The following is an 18,254-nucleotide window of genomic DNA, read 5'->3' as shown; positions in this document are numbered from 1 at the left end:
CCCCCCCCCCAAAAAAACTCTGGTTTGCAGATGTTTGGAAGGTTTTTGGGCATCAGCATTAGCACCGGATAACCTTTCACCCACATACTGTTTATGCTTTTTCTACAGTGTTGCCAGTTTTTACCTGTAGCTTACATCATTACAATATACACATTACAAAAAAAAAAAAAATCTCAGATTTAATCAGCTTTAATGTCCGAACCTGAACCCCTGTATGAACTAATATAACTGAGATTTAAAGCTTCAGTCCCCACAGTGTTGGTGAGCAGTCAGATCCAGGTCATCATAATGCAGCTATGCAACAACACAAAACACTGAATCTGAGTCTTTATTTTCATTGAAGGCTCACACAGTGCCTCAAGATGCACCATTAAATCAGCCATAAACCCGGTATGCCTACCAGAAACCCCAAAGTGAGCCCTGATAAAATGCACCTAGTAGCACCTCCAAATCTGACCGATTAAACCACGTTTAAAGGTTTTTGGGAGGGGTTTTCTTTGAAGGTTTGTTTTCCAGGTTCCTTTGTAGCCTAATTTTGGTTTTCATGAGTCTGAATGCTTAGAGACAATAAAATCAGTTTCTTTGGCCCTGAAATTAAATATTTTACATTACGGAGATGTCCTGGCTCTTACTGACTGAGAGGCGAGTCCTCACACGGACCGTATACAAACCCACCTCTAAACTATTTGTGCTGGCTTTACTGGAGCAAATTCTGGACTTTAGGAATGAGGAACAGGACACTTTTATCTGCCTGTGTGTGTGGCTCCTTACGCGTCTTTGATCTTATTGGTCCGCTCCACGTTGTCGATGTCCATTCTGATCTTGTAGTTGAGTTTGGGAGGCAGCTCCGTGGCGTTGGAAGGGACATCCAGAAACACAATCCCTGCCCAGAACTTCCTGTCTTCCAGTAGCTTCATGGACACGTTCACCATTCTCTCCTCGTTGGAGACCGGCTCCAGTTTGTCCAGGTTCACACACTTAAAATACACACAGACACAGATCAGGTCATGTGATCTGTGCACACCAACTACAACCAGTTGCCCTGCATGCTTGGATACTGACCTCCATGAAGTGGGAGATGCTCATGATGGCCTGATCGGTCTCGTTGAACACATCCCTCCAGGTGAGGGTGCTGCCTGGTGGCTGCTGGTTATCTGCCTGCTTGGACAGGAAGTTGGAGATGTCCTCTACGGTCCAGTCCGTGTCAGCAAGCTGAGCGCGGAAGACTCTGGCGGTGATGTTGTTCTTTAGCAGAGTCTGAATGAAAGATAGGAAGGACAGAAGAAAGAAAAAAATGAAAAGGTATGAGAACATTTTGTCTAAAATAAAGCAGATGACTTAGAAAGACATCGATGATGAAGAACACGTGAGGTGGTGGGCGGAGCCTGCTTACCCTGATCACGTTCATCTGCTCGCTGTTCTCCATAAAGTCCCAGACTTTGGGTCTTATCTCCTCCCACATCCCCCCAAGCTCCCTGAACACACCGAGCTCCTGGAAGGTCCGATTCACCTAAACACACCACAGACACGAGTCTTTTTACCCTGGGTTACTAGCTAAAGGTGACCAATCATTTGCAGTCTGGAGCTTTTGCACAGGAAGTGACATCATACCTCGTGGATGATCTTCTGCGTGGCAGGTGTGTGGGGGGTGTACAGGAGCTTCCCTAACAGCAGGGGCTTCAGGGCCTGCCAGATCATCCTGGACATGGGGTTTGAGTCCATGTTCTTCACCAGGCTGTTACAGTACGGAGCTACAACACACACGTGATGGAGGTTACCACATACATGTAGCAGGCGTGTTTCAGGAATCACGCTAACACAAAGAAAAATAAATACAGAAGTATCAGAGTCTGACTTTAAAAGCACCTCGAGTGTTTGAAGTGGACATAATAGCTCATGTCCACCTCAGTGTTTTTATTCTTGGACTCGGACATATATCTGTTCACAGGAGGCTGTTATATAGCAAGATTTTAGTTTCTCTGACATGGGCTGTATTAGCTGAATGGTTGTCTACTCTGACAGATGGAAGAGGACAACCCCGAGGACAAACGCTTCATTGGGGTTGGAAGGTCCGAGGATGACCCCGAGGACTCACTGGAGGAGTTGTCGTAGAGCGACGCCGTCTCGTCCTCGCTGCTGTTGTAGTTTCCAAACAGAGCCTTGTAGTTGCTGTCTTCGTACCAGTTGAGGGATTTGATCTGCAGGCCGCCGCCTTCAGGGTGACCGCACACGATCCGGGAGACGGCCTGGTACATGGTGCTGGGCGACGACGTGGCGTTCTGCGTCAGGAAGACTATCTCGTTCCTCAGATCGATCCAGCTCTTCATACTGGCCAACTGTAGACCCAAGACAGAAGATACTGGTCAGACTGGTCGAGGGAGACTCGACTGATAGCTAAAGCTGGATCACGCGACCCTGAACCCTCCCTTAATTTACGCTGCTATATGCTCAAGGAGATGGGAGACTTCCCATCATGCACTGAGCATCCACTTCCCTCTTCAAAATATTACATTTTGTCTGCACTTGACTGTAGCTTTTGTTTTGCCCTGTCTATCTACACTCTCATCTCTGTTCCTTCACCCCTCAGGTCAAGGCAGATGCTCCTCCCTGACCCAATGTTTGGGTTCTGTCTCTGTTGTTATGAACCAGCGCTAGATTTACATAAAAATTCTAAATTAAAATATATAAACATGTAATAAATGAAAAATATCAAAGTTAAGGCTCAAGTGGAAAACAATGCGTAATTAAAAATGAAATAAACTTTAAAAAGAGTCTGAACTCAGGAATTAGAGACATTTGCCGAAGGTTAAAAACTGAACATGCTAAAAATGGATCACAGAATGAAGCTGAACTCTCCCCTAGCTAAGAACTGCTGACAGTAAACTCGTGTCTGGCTGCGCTTCCTGTTGAAGCTCAGACTAATTTTATACAAATCATAACAAAAGTGATGTAACAAAGCAAAAGTTCAGATGCAAAGAGCTGATCCAGTTAATGTAAAAAAAACAAGGTTTAAGGTCCACATGCTTAATTTGAAGTAGCTTTTAAAAGTCTCACAGTTGTAACCAAAATATTTGATAACTCATTAAGCAGTTTGGTTTTCTGCTCACAGATTAATCATTCGGTCCTTAAACCACGTCATGATTTATGTGTCTGCTCAGTCTCTAAAAATATCTCATTTAAAGGAGAATAAACCAAACAGATTTACAGATCTGAGCATCAACTTTTGCTTGTTTGTCTCAAAATCTTTCCAGTTCTGCTATTTCACCTGTTTTTGGTAATTAGGTCCTTACAAGCTCACAGATGTTCCCCAGGTGTGTCACAAAATAGGAACCAGAAAGAACACATTCTTCTGTAACAACGTGATTTTCTTCTAATTTGACGGGAACACCACAGGAGTTTTGGTGCCTGCTGGCAGAATCTAAATATCAGCATTAAAAAAGTACCAATAGAGGAAAGGTAAAAGGAGCTTCAGATGTTATTATTTTTATTGCCTCAGGAGGAAGGAACCTCAAAGAGGAAGAGCCGCAGGTTACTTTAGGTCAGCGGCATCAGCAGAAGTGAAACTGCTGCAGCTCCAATCTGAGGAAAAGGGTAGTTATTGTCCCAAACATGTCCTCAATATGTCTACAGTTTTGTCCCAGTATTTCTTCAGTTTGTCCCCACCACCTCTTCAATATTTATCCGGATTATCTGCAAAAGTTTGAGTACTATGTGACGAGTATCTCTAAAGTTTGTTTCCAGTATTTCTACGCTGGGTTTCCCGTTTTTGTCCTCAGCATGTTTATTGTTTCTCTACTGTCCCCAGCCTTTGTTGTCAGTGCTTCTATAGTGTGTCCCCTGGGCTCTGGGAAATTCAAACAGGCATGTTTTACCATTCATGTTAAAGCTGTTCAAGTTATTGTTGAAAGCACTCTTTTATGAACTGATTAAACAAATAAATATATTAACCAGGCAGTAAAATAAGGACTACTTTATTGTCGCCGTATCATCAGATCCCGTACATATCGCCTTTAAACCTCACAGCTGAGACGCTCTAAAGTAGGTCAGGTTTTGACAGCGTGGACGTGTAAACTATGTGTTTACCTGTGGACAGGGAGACACTGTATGTGTTTTTCATATGACTGGGATCCTATCAAACAGATGGAGCTCCAGATGTTTGAATAAAGTTATTTTAAACTGGGAGTTTTTCACAGAAAATGTAAAATGGGTTTTGTTCTAATGGTCCCATCACAGCTGAGTGTCTCTTCTTTCTTCATCACATGATTTTTAATGCAGTGCTGGGAAAACACTTCCTCTCTGACCATGAGAACAAAGCAGAACGAAGGAGATAAGATTGTTAAAGTTATTTAGCTGTTCGGGTTTTTTTTAAACTAAATGTTGTAATTTCCTGGATTGCCAGTTCAAGAATGCCCATCTTAAATCCCTTTTTCACAGGATCACACTCGTCCCGTCCCTGACTCAGCGCCTGCACAAACCAAACAAAACACTCTGTCACATGTTTTCACTTTAGCCCACAGAGCGATTGTGTGTACTGTGTGTTTTAAAGTGTGTGATAACCTCGGGGCAAAAAACAACAATCTGGGAAAGTCTAACTGAACTTTACTCTGATTATCAAACTGTTCACGCCAACCACAGTCTCCCACTCAAACTTTATTTCCAGTCTATTCCCACTGTAATCCCAGGCTGGAGGCTCTGCAGAGCTGCAGATGTGTCGCAAACCACTTTCTGCCGCACAATGCAGCTTTCAGAGCCCCCTCAGTGTCTCTGTGACCTCTAACATGGTCACTAAAGGCTGCATGCAGCCATCTGCGGTCTTCAGCGTCTCAGCAGGACGTAGACGGACGCTGAGTGTTTGCTGTTTGTTTGGACTCGTGCTTTCTCCTCCTGAGGCGGCTGTGAAGTGAAAACCCACTGAGACATTTGAGTCTTTGTTCAGCTGGGAACTCGTCTGTCTCTGCTGCAGGGAAACTGCTTTTATCTGGACACAAAGACTCGCAGAGACACTCGGAGCTGCCAAGTAAACCCAGTGGCCCCTGATGGTGCTGACGTGGCCCGGAAGACTCGATTGGGGGACGCGCATGTCCAGTAAAACGTTGACTGTGATATTTTGTGCCCTGATCTTTGTTCGTGAGACAAACACCATCATTAAAAACACATGATGAAAAGACACAAAGAAAAACTGACTGATGATCTTTGCATCAGCCTGAATCAAGCATCAGCCATCAGGGATGAAAAGTTAAGCTAAAGCTCCAGTTCCTCTAATGTCCAGCAGTGAGCCAGTCCCCAAAGAGGCCAATTTAAAGCAAAAATAAACACCTTCAGAGCCTGATACAAAAGGGGAGTGGCCTCTTTGACTGACAGGCGGTTTAAGCTGCTAGCTTATGCTAAGCTAAACCTCAGTGTCTGAACTGGACCTGTGAACCAATAACACGGCTGCTGAGATATTAATCGTGCTAATAAAGGTCTGAGCTCCTGCTGATGACTTACCTCAACTGCCAGTGAACCCAGACTATCCAGCAGGTTGTCGGTTGCCCTGGCGACCTGTTGGACGGCCTCGGGGTCAGCCCTGACGTCCCTCTGAAAGACACAAAGAGACATTTTCAGTTTCAGCTCAACCTTGGCTGAAATAAATAATAACCCACTCATCTATCTTCAGTTTAGTTATTTCAGTGCATTTTTATTTTTACATGTTTCACAGTCAGATGAGACAGAGACCTTCCCAGCAGTGTTGAAAGATACTGACTGATGACATAAGTCATCATATGAATGTTCTCTGGACCCTGAAAACAGACAGTTTTAGCACTCGTTCAGCAAACTGAACTCTTTAGGTGTTCTGCACTTCTAGCAGATCACCTGAACTCTCCTCGCTGTTGTTTATTTTTGGCTCATATTTGTGACGATTTCACTTCTCTGTCTCTGAGTATCTAACATTTCTTTGCTTTCGTGTTGTCCACTTTTCTCCAAACGTTGTCATTTGTCTGATTTTCAATCAAGTTTTAAAAGTTGCTGTGTCATAACTGGAGATAAATGCACGGCAATAATGGGCATGTGTGGGGGATTTCCCCCTAAAATCTGGCTTTTAAGTCTAGTTCACTCTGTTTAAGATTCCTAGAACTGATAACTAGCCAAACACCTATGACTTCTCTGAGACGAGGCTGCTGGATTTTCACGGATTTCGTTCTGTGCTGCTGTGGAAACTCGCACGGTTTCAGCTTCGCAGTCACTCGAAGCGCTCGTAGATTTCTGCACACAAAAGAGGCTGAGGCCTCTTGTGACATACGACTGCATAAAACTGGTCTCCGGGCTACGAAAACTGAGACTGTAAAGAGCCGGGGCAGGCCGCGGCACGCCTCCTCCCACACACACACATTTAATATGCTGAGGACACGCCACCAGCACACCTTTGGTGTGTCACCTGAGCGGGGGGAGAGGGGGGGGGTGAAAGAAAGGAAAAAATGCCTTTGGACTATTCCAGTGTAAAATTCACGTTCTCAGACAAGTTTGTTATTTCAAGTATGTTAGAGGCAGCCTGAAAGACACACCTGCAGGCAGAGCTCTGGGCTAAAAAGTGCTCAGTGTGCCAGTTCAAGTGTTTGACATCTATAAGGAACTTTATATCTGAGAAAGTATTTAACAGAAAAGAAGACAAGTCAAGATTTGAAATGTGTTCATACAGGATAAGCTGAAACGCTGCAGGAAGTGGTTTCACACTGGGAGAAAAAGTTTCTAAAAGTTTCAGGATGAAAAACCTGCTTTTAATGAGCAAAACATGAATCATATCAGTGGATTAGCAGGGCCGTATTTACCCGGATGGGTTTGAGGAAGTCCAAGTTGTCCAGAAAGTGCTCCTCGGCGTGGTTGAGCCAGGCGGACGGAGCCTGGCAGATCTTTTCTTGAACCATCGCTGACACCTGTATGTCCGAGATCGTCACAAATTCCTCCAGGCTCTGCTTGCCCCCCTTCCTGGGACACATGTCCCTCAGGTGGACCCCGAACCCCCCGAGGAGGACCTGAGACAGAAACAGAGGCCAAAGAGGGATTTCTTTATCTTCAGGTTTCGCTTCATATAGTCTGACTTTAATATTCTGAAATTAGTTTCAATCACTGTGTTTATTTCATGTTTTACTGTGTAACATGTACTCCAACATTTCAGTGTTTTATTCCATATACTCTGCAGATTTTCTGCAAGTCAGCAAATTCTATTTCAAGTGTTTAATCATTCACGAACTTTTCCTCCTTACTGTTATTCCACCTCTCCACTTAATTCATATTTGCATTTTTCTTTCTTGTGTTCTGTACACCGGTTCACAATATTCCAGCTTTTATTGCATATTTTTAATTTATTTATTTTATTTAGTCTGACGCTTTCTTCTTCTTTTACTCCATACTGTGTTGTGTTTCTGTGCATTTTATATATATTTTTTAATTTTACATATATTTTCAGACTTTCATCTGATATCTGTCAACGTTTTTATCTCGTATACTGTGGATGGTTTTCCTCCACACTGTTAGTTTTCTCATGAATGAAAGTCGGAGTAAAATTCCTCCAGCTGCCCGTATCCATGTAGGGCTCACAGGGGTCAGACTGAGCATGTGCAGAATGCCTCCTCACCTTCTGCAGGTTTATGTCGGCCTCCGTGATCTGCTGGACGCTGTGTTCGGGGAAGGAGGCGTTCCTCAACAGAAAACTCGACAGAGTCTCATTGTCTCGCAGGAAATGCTTCAACTTGAAGCCTGTGGGAGAAAAAACAAAAACAGACAAAACAGAGCAGGTCAGAGAAACCTGATTCCTCCTTCTCCTCCTCCAGTAAATCAGAGGGTTTTGTCTTTTAAATGTGAACGTATTTGTGGCCACAAAGCAATTGTGTAATTTTTTTTACAGAGGAGGGGGTGAAGCAGTTCCCCCAGCACATTTTTAAAATGACATCTCTGCTTTTGGTTTGACTAAAATCCGTCCAAGCTGAGAACCAGACAGGCTGATAAAACATTGGTTTCATTCACGCTTTTAGGCTTCTCAGGTGACACACCACTGACTCGTGATTGGTGCAGGAGAAAGACTAACAGGTAACAATCAGGCCATTAAACAGAGACCTTCCTCTATGTTCTTATGACATTGGTAAGTAAACTGTGAGGAATCCCTGAAAAACAAAATCCCTCAAACACCCCAAAAAACTGCGATGAGATAAATTAAATTGCACAAAAACACAGATCTGAGATTAAAATAAAGAAAAAAAAAACAAAAAAACAGGTGTGACTGTTGGTAACAGAGCCGACTGCTACAGCAATAGAAACCTTTGTTGACAGATATTTGAACTATGAATAATCCCGGGAGATTGAGAGGTTTTATGTGTTTGGATTTGGACGGCTGGAGTGATTGTTAATGGTCCGTTTACTGTGGTTGGATTTTCTATTTTAATCTGATGTCAGTTTGAATCTGAAAGTCAGATAGAAATCAATTTAGTGAAGGTACAGATGCTATAACTGCAGCCTGAGGAGGCGTTCGGACCATATTTGGGCTTGTCGGGGACACGTCCGTACCCGAGCGGCTGCAAGTGGGCCTTACGTTCAGTCTTTGCTACGTCATCGCTGCTCTTCGTTCGACCTGCATGCTCACACACGCCTGCAGCTCAAACTTTCCACTCAGCTCCATCACAGCAACTGGATGCACTTTTGCATGAAGCCCCCGCACGCATACATGTCCACCCCTCCCTGTCCTTTCTTCTTCTTCTGCAGGTTTGAACAGGCAGCTGCAATGAAGGCTGAGAGGAGCTTCTCTTGTCATTCATTTGAAACAAACAGGACGCTAACGTGTGAAGCTTCTCTGCCTGTGTTGCTTCACTCTTTCAAAACGTGGAGATTTAAGATGACGGATCATCCAAGATTACAGTCGTTGCCGTGTTGCTGTCCTCCTGCCTCCAGCCTGCTGAACATCAGCAAACCACAGAAATGTATCGATCGATTGGTTTTATTTGCAGCTTTATGGACATCCATGAAGAAACGCTCTAACTGGTAAAATGCAGCTGCTGATCCATCAGCCAGCTTCCATCAGAAACCCTAAAATTCAATAAAAGCATCATCAAGCTTCCTCAGAAGCTTTTATCCTCCAGATTAGAACGACGTCACCGTTATTAATCGGCTCCTTCATCACTCTGTTTATCAGCAGGAGCATCAAACTGAGGCTTTTTATCCCTCTTCTGCTGCATTTTCCTGTTTCACTTCTTATTTTCCAAGATGTGATCTGTATTTTCATACATCCAATTAATATTTTTACCCTTCTATTCACAGACTTTATAAAACATGGACAAAGCCATTGTGCTGTCACACAATTGTTACCTTAGCTCACTCAAAGTGACTTAACATTAGTAGCTTGGCTCGTGCCATGTTGGTTCTTTATATTCATATTTTATTACAGGTTTGTCACAAACGACCATATTTGGACCGGACAGTACAGGTACTTCCGGCTGCTTCCTTATTTTCCCCAGAGGTCGCCATGGATGAATCTGCACATCTGCTTTCCCACAGATTTTACGCCTGATGCCCTTCCTGACGCAAACCTCCCACTTATCTGGGCTTGGGACTGACACTAGGAGTATGCTGGGTTGTGACAGCCCACACAATTTTCTTTACATTTTCTTTTAGTCCAGTTTTGTGTGACAGCTTATTGTTTTCACTAAATGCACTTTGTCATTGCACTTATGTCACGTAGCACAACTTTTTGGTTTACAAGCTTCTGTAAGCCTGGACGATCTACCATTTATCTGTTTAAATTTTCCACTTTTCATTCAATGTTTGCAGACTTCAGCATGTTCAGCTAAAATACAGAGATCATATTCATGATTTAAGTGATTTTGTTGTGAAAGAAATTATTTAAAATCAGAAGCCGTCACTCCTCAGCCTCAATCTGATTTCAGTGCCAGCCCAGATCAGCTACTTGCTTCACTTCCTGCTCGAGCAGGAGGAACCCTGAACAGATCAAGTTCAGGCAGGACCACCGTAAAAGCAAGGAAGTATCATATGTTCTCTGATCTGTCTCTAATAAATCAATTGATGATTAATTTTCCTGTTTCAGCTCGAAGGCGACAATCATGTGGTGTTCATCTGCGCTGAGATGAGCGGAGGTATAGAGGCTCTTTGGGGACAAAAAGCGTTGTGACGGGTTAGTGACGGGTCAGAGGACAGGTCCAGCTGTCTGACATCAGCAGCTCGCAGTGATGTGATTGGTCAAATGAGAAGCAGTTTCCAGCAGAGAAGCCCGTCTGCTTCAATCACAACTCGCCATCATTAAACCGCCACACCACCGCGTTCCAGTACCACATTAAAAAACTGGTTCTTGTCTGCCGCTCATCATGTTTGAACTTTTTGATAGTGTTTCAGAAACTAAAGATGTTCAAAGAGTCCTCCACTTTCATGACTTCAAGCTCGCCGGATGGGTTTTAATCCACAGAGGAACTAACAGTCAGCTGCTAAACTGTACAGTAATGGTTATGTGAGATGCCTGCAGTGACCCAATCCAGGTTCAGGTCTGATGTGGACCCCATTAAGGCACTCTGAATTGCACGTTTGTACAGCTGCAGGGACACATCTGAACTCAGTGACGCTCTGCGGGACGGCGCCGAGCCGAGCAGCAGAAAACCCAACACGACAGGGCGTCACGAACATGCACGATACACACTGACCCTGTCAGTCCACCTGCAGGGGAGGGGCCACAGGGCCAGCCAATCAGAATCGGCTCCTGCTGCCACCCTTCTACCCCCCTCAGCAGAGTCAGAAGAGAGTTGTGCTAATATCAGAAAACTGCGTGTGGAGTGACCGCTCGCGATCAGATGACAACCAAAAGACAAAATCCACAACAGAGAGAAAACAACAAAAAGTGGAAAAAATCAAACACAAAGAGGGAACAATCTAATAGAAAGATGCAACAACTGAATACAAAGAAACAAAAACAATCACATAAAAATAAAAAAAAGGACACAAAGTGGAAAATAAATAACCCATAGAACCATAGAAAAAAATAACACGAACAGACACAAATCATAAACATGAAGAGGCAAAAACAAGATAAAAAGAAAAAAAAAAACAATAAGACACAAAACCACAAAAACAAAATCCAACACAGAGACAAAAACCAACTACAGAGAGCCAAAAACAACATAAACAGCCAAAAATCAAGAGAAGAAAACCAACACGAGACAAAGACAGGACACAAAAAGACAAAAAAAAAAAAAAAACTACAAATAAATAAACCAGAGACAAAAAAAACATGTCATACAAAACAAACCAAACCAAAACATAAGACCAAAAACAACAAAACAAAACAACAAACCCAGCATAACGAGGCAAAAAACAACCACAGACAAATAAAAACACCACAAAAACAAAGACAAAAAACACAAAGAGGAAGAAATCAAACAGTAAGAGGCAAAAACTGGATACAAAGAAACAAAATATCATACAGAGACAAAAAGCAACTAGAAAACAGACAAAAACAGACAAAAAGATAACGAATTAAACATGAAGAGACAAAAACCAGGACACAAACACAGACAAACAAAAACAACACAAAGTGACAAAACAAACTATAAAAACCACCAGAAAGAAACAAACAAAAGAAAAACTTTCAGTGTGTTTCAGTGTGCGGTCTTAACGCCTCGATGTGAAAGTTGGAGGTCTTGGCTCATTTGAAGCTTGATAATTAACTGATTAGCTTTCTATGCTTGCTTTAGATTTAAAACTGACATGAAAATTGTCTGTCAGATGAAAATCTGTTTTATTGGTGCTGAACAAACCGTTAAAGGTCGCTTGCTGCAGAGAAACATTTGCATTTTCGCAAATCTGTTTCTAAGGCCTCGGGCTATGAAGTTTCCTGAGAACTGCTGAATCCTGGTTGCTGCCCTCTAACCAGGTGAGCTCACCTGGAAGGTAAGCAGGTAAACCTGCTGCGGCATGTCATGCCGCCCCCTCATCACACCATCGCTCCACCTGACCAATAAAACTGCTTCATTTATTAACAGATTAGAGGGAATAAAGAGCAGAAACGTGCTGATGCTCAATCAACAGGGAGGAGAAGCAAGAGAGCCGGCAGGTCGGTGCAGGTAGAGAAAACAAACGCCCCCCACAGAGAGCCAAAACTGCAAATTAACGCACAAAAGAGAGAAATTCTTTTTGTTCAGCGGGCCTGAAAACTCCTGCGGCAGAGAGAGGACGCCTAAAAACCTGCTGACCTTTGAGAGGCTCTGCAAAGACTCGCTAGCTGTTAGGTTCCTTCAGTGAGTTGATCTCAGAGATGATTTATTGACGAAGGTGGCATTCAAAAAAGAGCCTGCCCACAGTCATGACTCACAGGTTTATGAATTAAACTGTAGGATTAGTCAAGGCATTCTCTCCAAACATTAACCTCTGGGGCTAAAAAATAAAAGCTAAGGCTCCAGTTTCAAAAGCTGCAGTTCCTCTAACGTCCACTCGAGGCTCCAGCAGTTTTTTAATTTTTAGACAATTATCCGACCAATATTATGGCTGCTGTTAGCTTAATTGTATGAATACGGCGTCCAAGTTGTGTGTTAACTGTTTGTGTCCTACTGTACAGTCTATAGGTGAAGCTTGCTAACCAATGTAGCCAGCATTAGGTGATAACTTCAGTCCATCTTCTCCTCTAACATGGTAACCTGGGGTTAAGGAATTCAACAGGTGCGTCTTAAAAGTCTGAAAAGACCAAGTCCTATAGCTGCCATAAAATCAGCACAAGAAATGTTTAAACCTTTGCCTCCAGCTTCCTTGTTTTGCACGAGGAACTGTTCTCACAGAAATATGGAAGATGGGTGTTATGTGGCTGGTTTCCGAGGCTCTCATCTGGCCCGAAGTCTCAGTCAGTTTAACTTCTTAACACCAATCAGGGCCCAGGTGACCAGTTTTAGGGTTCTGCTGTTTTTTTACAACATTACTTTTCAAAATAAGTGCATACATTTTGGCCTTTAGGTTCCTCTGTTAAAGGAATGGCGATAAAACCTTCACATTTAGGCACCGGCTGGATGTTAAAAGAAAATGTTCTACTTCTTTTAAATTCTGCATTTGTTCTGTTATACAGTTTTAAAATAATAATAATGAATATTATTACTATAGTCATGTTCACACATTAAGATTTTACTTTTCTTATCCAAAAGCTCCTTTTTTAAAAATCTTTGTTGCCGTGTGCCGGTTGTTAAGATTAAAACAAGAACATGTGTATAAATACACCTCATAGCTGGAACTTTCACCATTTAAACACGCTTTGAGTTTTTATCTACAGTGTATTTCTTATTTTGTGATGACGTGCATATCAGCCGTAAGGCTGATATGTCTGCTATCACTCCAACCCACACTGATGCTCAGATTAGCGAAATCAAACAAAGTCAAACTGCATCGCTAACCCTGATCTGAGCTCATCCCCACACAGTGAGGGTTGCGTTTTGCGTGTCCTACCTGAGCGGCTGGACTGCAGCACCTGCAGGGCTTGAGCCAGCTCCTTGAAGCCTTCGAGGTTTTTATCATTCTGACTGTACAGGAGGATCTTCTTGGCGTCCGAGAAAAGGCGAGAAATTCTGCAAAATAAAAGTAAAACATCAAACGTGAGCCACAAAGGAGCTCTTAGCATGCATACAAACACAGAGGGAAAGACCCGGCACATGCCAGCTTACAGTGAAAACAACAAACAGGTTAAAATGACACATTTCTGTTGACATTCAAAACAGTTAAAGTGTTAGTTTGTATGGAAGCAGTGACTAACTAAACTCCAGAGTTTAAGGTTTACATTCGCCTAACAAGTAAAAGATCCCCCGGTTTGATCACAGATCCAATCTGCTGCTGAAGTGACCACCTTCTGAATGAGGGATCAGCCAAAAGTAGGTTCTAGATAAAAGTAGTAGATATCTAAGGATACTACTTCAGCCCACAGGTTCAAAAGCTAACCTTCTTACACTGACTGTCTGCAGACAGAAACGGGAGGAAGGTGTCAGCAGATGGTGCCATTTAAAATATGTGAAGTGAAACAGTGGAAAAAGGTTCAAAATTAAACTCTACAGGAAGTTTAAGTGTCACTTTAAAACAAGTAAAGGAACATAAAGTATTAAAGTGAAAAAGCTCAGATAAGTAATTTATATCGTAGCTTTAAGTCTTAAAAGTAGTTGATGTTTATGTGTCACAACATCTGAGAGTTATTGAGCTTCTGGCTCCTTAGGAGAATGAAAAAGTAGCAGGAATTTGATAAGCAACCAATAAAATTTGAGGCCTCAGTCACACAGGCCTAGAGACCAGCCTGTGAACCTCCAGCGACCTCTGGGTGATATTGGCTCACAAAGAAGATGTTGCACCAGAAACCTCTTTATGATCAATCTGGTCACCAGCAGATTCCCACGGTACACCACAGGTTGGATGAAAGATGCCGGTTAGTCTGCAAACGCTCGCCCGCTAACCACAGAGTGGTGGTGAAAGTCAATAACATACGACACAAACCAGAAAAAAAACAATGTTCGCCTTCATAGTAAAAGCGACTCCTTATTGCTGAACCCAACACATTTCAAAAGGCCGCAGCTTTTACTTTGAAGGTCACTGTTCCAGTACCGCTTAACGAGCAGCTCCCGAGTGTAAACTAATAGCGAAAAAAGCGACCACAAAATCGGCTGACGTGTGTGATGTAATCAGTCATGATGAATCCTTACTGAATTTGGGTTTAGGCCATGAAAACAGCTGAAGCGCCAGCTTATACACAAACACTGAGAGCAGATGACCTGCCGGTGTTGGTTAGAGGTAAAAGCAGCTGAAATCTTAAAATTCAGTTTTGTCTGTTAATGTGTGAGAGGAGGAAAGTTAAAGTGTATCAATAAAGTTTCAGAAATAAAGTCACAGACAGCCTGTTTCAGCTCTACAGACGGCATTTATGTAAGAACTGAGCTGAGATTTCACTCTATATGTAAATGTAAATAACAAGAAATGAAAGAATGTGACGTACTATCAGAATAAAATTCATTTTACTTAAAAATGTCTGCTGATTAGTAAAAGATGAAACCTCAAGCACGCTTTAGCAGTTTAATAAAGATGAGAAGTTTTCAGAATAAAAGCCTCTTTTTTGGCCACTCACATTGAGTCGTTGAAGTTGCCGACGATGCCCGGAGACTCGCCCGGTGTCGGATGTCTGAAGCAGGGGTTGTTGGCGTTGCAGAGGATTCCCTGAAGCCAGGGCAGCGTGCCAGCTGACGGCATCGCCTTGTTTGGAAAATGACCTGCAGACAGGAAATGAAAACAGGAAGTCAAAAGAAAGTCGGAAGATCTTGTAAAAGTGACAGGAAAGCTGTGACCAGCTCCAAACAGGCTCACGGGAGATACAGTGCACATTTTTAGGCGCCCTCCAACTCACCTCTGCACTGTAACATGAAGAGAATAAAGCCCCTGTGTTTCCCAATGTAAGATATGCAGGTTTTAAAGCCATAGATGTGGTTTTGCCTGTGTGCTGCGGTCAGATTTAATCTGAAAGATGTTCTTTATCTTCCTGGTCTGATGGAACAAAGTGTTCCCACGTTCACCTGGACTCAGAGGTGTCAGATAAGCTGCAATTGGTTTATTGTCGCCCGCAGTCGAGCATCAGCGGCACCCGCTGCAGGTTGAAGCCGAGGGCAGAGGCACGAGCGGGTTCACTTTGAGAGCAAAGACCTTTACCCCTTTCTCTCATTTAGCTTCACCGTGTCAGCTGTACGCGCAGAGAAGGCGCTGATATCAGGGAACCTTTAAGACTGCCAACTGGCCTCTTTTTAATCAAAACACAGATAAGATAAACGAGAGGCGCAGATTCACTTCACTCGACAGCAGAGTGAGGGCCACACAGGTGGAACAACAGCTTCAGGATGAGCTCAGGGGTGAAAAACTCCCACAGGCTCCAGACCAAAACACCAGAGCTTGACTTGTTAAACTGGGTGTAAAAGACACACTGCAGCTTAAATCTGTGAACTGATAATGATCATAAAACATGTTAATAAATGGCCTGTATTTGTATAGCGCTTTACTAGTCCCTAAGGACCCCAAAACACTTTACACATCCAGTCACCCACACACACATTCACACACTGGTGATGGCAAGCTACATTGGGGCGCACTGACAGAGGCGAGACTGCCGGACACTGGCACCACCGGGCCCTCTGACCACCACCAGTGTGAAGTGTCTTGCCCAAAGACACAACGACCGAGACTGTCCAAGCCAGGGCTCAAACCGGCAACCTTTCAATTACAAGGCGAACTCCCAACTCTTGAGCCACAAGTGCCACAGAACAAATGATGAACTGTGTGCTGCTTAATCAATTAATAGCTCGAGCAAAAGCTCCACCCGCTCGGACCTCCCTCCTGGTGTTTGCCAGGTTCAGATTTACATCGTAAGCAGGTCCATATGCAGCGGTCTGCCAACAATCCTCAAAAACAGGCAGGTAAACATAAACATGCAGGTTTAGGCAAATATTTTAATAAACTTATCACTACTGGTTTCATCATGTCTGCTGCCCGTGACAGAGAAGTCATGTTCATACACACAGACAGGTCAGATTAAGATTTTTCCCACTGGGGCTGAAAAAGAAAAAATTAGAGGAAGAAAGAAAGCTGAGGTTATGTGGGTGTTATGGTTGGTAACCTACGCTAGCTCGCTATCAGTGACGTCTGAATCATAGCCATAAACAGCCTTTTACACACTGTAATGAAAATAGTTATACTCTAAAGATGGCACTAGTCTAGGCACAGACAGACTAAAGGGATATCCTTCAGTCCTCCACCTGTCCCAGCAGCAGGTGGAGTCTCTCTTGTCTGTGCCTTATTATGAAACAGAACTTCTGTTTCGTGCTGCCAACTCAAACATGTGGATCTACGCGCTGTGGCCTGACTCTGCTGTGATAACTGCGTCACACCATCCACATCATCATGTTGTTTTCTTTGCAGTTATATTCCAGCGTGGTTACACCTCAGTCAGCTGGCTGCTTTATTTAGTAATTTCACTTATCATGGCCCCTGAGGTGTTCAGAGTTTGCTGGAAGTTGGTAAAATAAACTCATTTGGACATATATACACACACACGTACATATATATATATATATATACACACACATGCAGATGTACACTCATCCCCCCTCCAAATGCCTTCGACGCTTATTCTCTTCCGATGCCGACGGTGGATCAAGGAGACCAGCGCTTATGCTGCAGGCCGGATGTACTGTCTACACTGGCTGTCTCTCACCCTTTACCCACCCCTGTTGCTTGTCATGTGTTTCTTTGGTGTATTAAGAGTTTTTTCATGTGCTATGTGCAAAGGTGTTTTTTTCTGTTCTCAAACTGATCTCCCTATTGGAGCTCAGTCTGGGGGGAGTTATTTTTTTCTCCTTATCTTTCCTCATGTGGTGCATTTTCCATTGTTATACCTCTCTGACCTGTCTTCCCCATGTGATGTTTTTGTGTAATGTATGTATGGTAGGGGGGTAAGATGGCACCGCTATTGCGTGCAATAGGTCGGCAGCCTTAACATGAAATTTCCCACTCGTGGGACTAATAAAGGTATCTTATCTATCTTATTTGCTCAGGAGCACAGTTGAAGTATTTTCTTCCCAAAGCGCTTCTTTATCTGGTCACTGTGCAGCAGGTGAGTTTTTCAACAACGCCTTAACTCTTACATCACCTGTGAGTAGGGATGGGTATCGTTTAGGTTTTATCTGATACCGGTGCCAAACCGGTACTTTTGAAACGGTGCCGGTGCTTAAACGGTGCTCAAACCGGTGCTTAAAGAATGGAAAACACAAAATTGGTCCAAAAACCTCTCATGTTCAGCTGTTTTTTGTAAAAAGATAACAATGTCAGCCTTTTCTGCAGCTATGGGGCATATATGGTATCACTCTTGGCTGGAAGCAGTGCTTAAACAATGGAAAAAACACAAACTTTGTCCAAAAACCTCTCATGTTTAACTGTTTTCCACTTTTTCTTTGGTCATTTTAGCCTTTTTGGCCAGGGTGAAGGGAGTATCTGCCATCAAACAAGAAGACAGCCGCATGTAGCTATGATGATGTTTGCTAGTTCACCTTACATGCATTAATGTAATAACGTGGTTAGCCTACTCAACGTAAATTACACACGAACAACATTAAGCTACTCACGCAGAGAAGAACGGCTGCTGCTGCCATAAATATCCGTCATCATTTCTGCTACACTAGCAGGGCTCCGGGTCCGATAACAGGCACCACACGCGCAGTAGATGTGCTCGG

General features: G+C 43.2%; 1 protein-coding gene across 2 annotated transcripts in view; it reads right to left on the bottom strand.

The window, feature by feature from the left end:
- abca1b (ATP-binding cassette, sub-family A (ABC1), member 1B) overlaps positions 1-18,254 on the bottom strand; it is a 44,269-nt gene that overhangs the window by 15,998 nt on the left and 10,017 nt on the right. For both annotated transcript variants that reach the window (XM_085173194.1, XM_085173203.1), the window contains exons 4-13: positions 15,110-15,251; positions 13,456-13,574; positions 7,613-7,734; positions 6,807-7,010; positions 5,488-5,577; positions 2,096-2,336; positions 1,612-1,751; positions 1,394-1,510; positions 1,063-1,257; positions 772-977 (exon numbers count right to left, since the gene is read on the bottom strand). In XM_085173194.1, the coding sequence (XP_085029320.1) occupies positions 772-977; positions 1,063-1,257; positions 1,394-1,510; positions 1,612-1,751; positions 2,096-2,336; positions 5,488-5,577; positions 6,807-7,010; positions 7,613-7,734; positions 13,456-13,574; positions 15,110-15,251 (1,576 nt within the window). The remainder of the gene's footprint in view (positions 1-771; positions 978-1,062; positions 1,258-1,393; positions 1,511-1,611; positions 1,752-2,095; positions 2,337-5,487; positions 5,578-6,806; positions 7,011-7,612; positions 7,735-13,455; positions 13,575-15,109; positions 15,252-18,254) is intronic.

The sequence above is a fragment of the Neolamprologus multifasciatus genome, chromosome 2, assembly GCF_963576455.1.
Source record: "Neolamprologus multifasciatus chromosome 2, fNeoMul1.2, whole genome shotgun sequence".
Classification (NCBI taxonomy): Eukaryota; Metazoa; Chordata; class Actinopteri; order Cichliformes; family Cichlidae; genus Neolamprologus; species Neolamprologus multifasciatus.
Note: the sequence above shows the minus strand (reverse complement) of the source record. Positions and strands in the feature narration are given on the sequence as shown.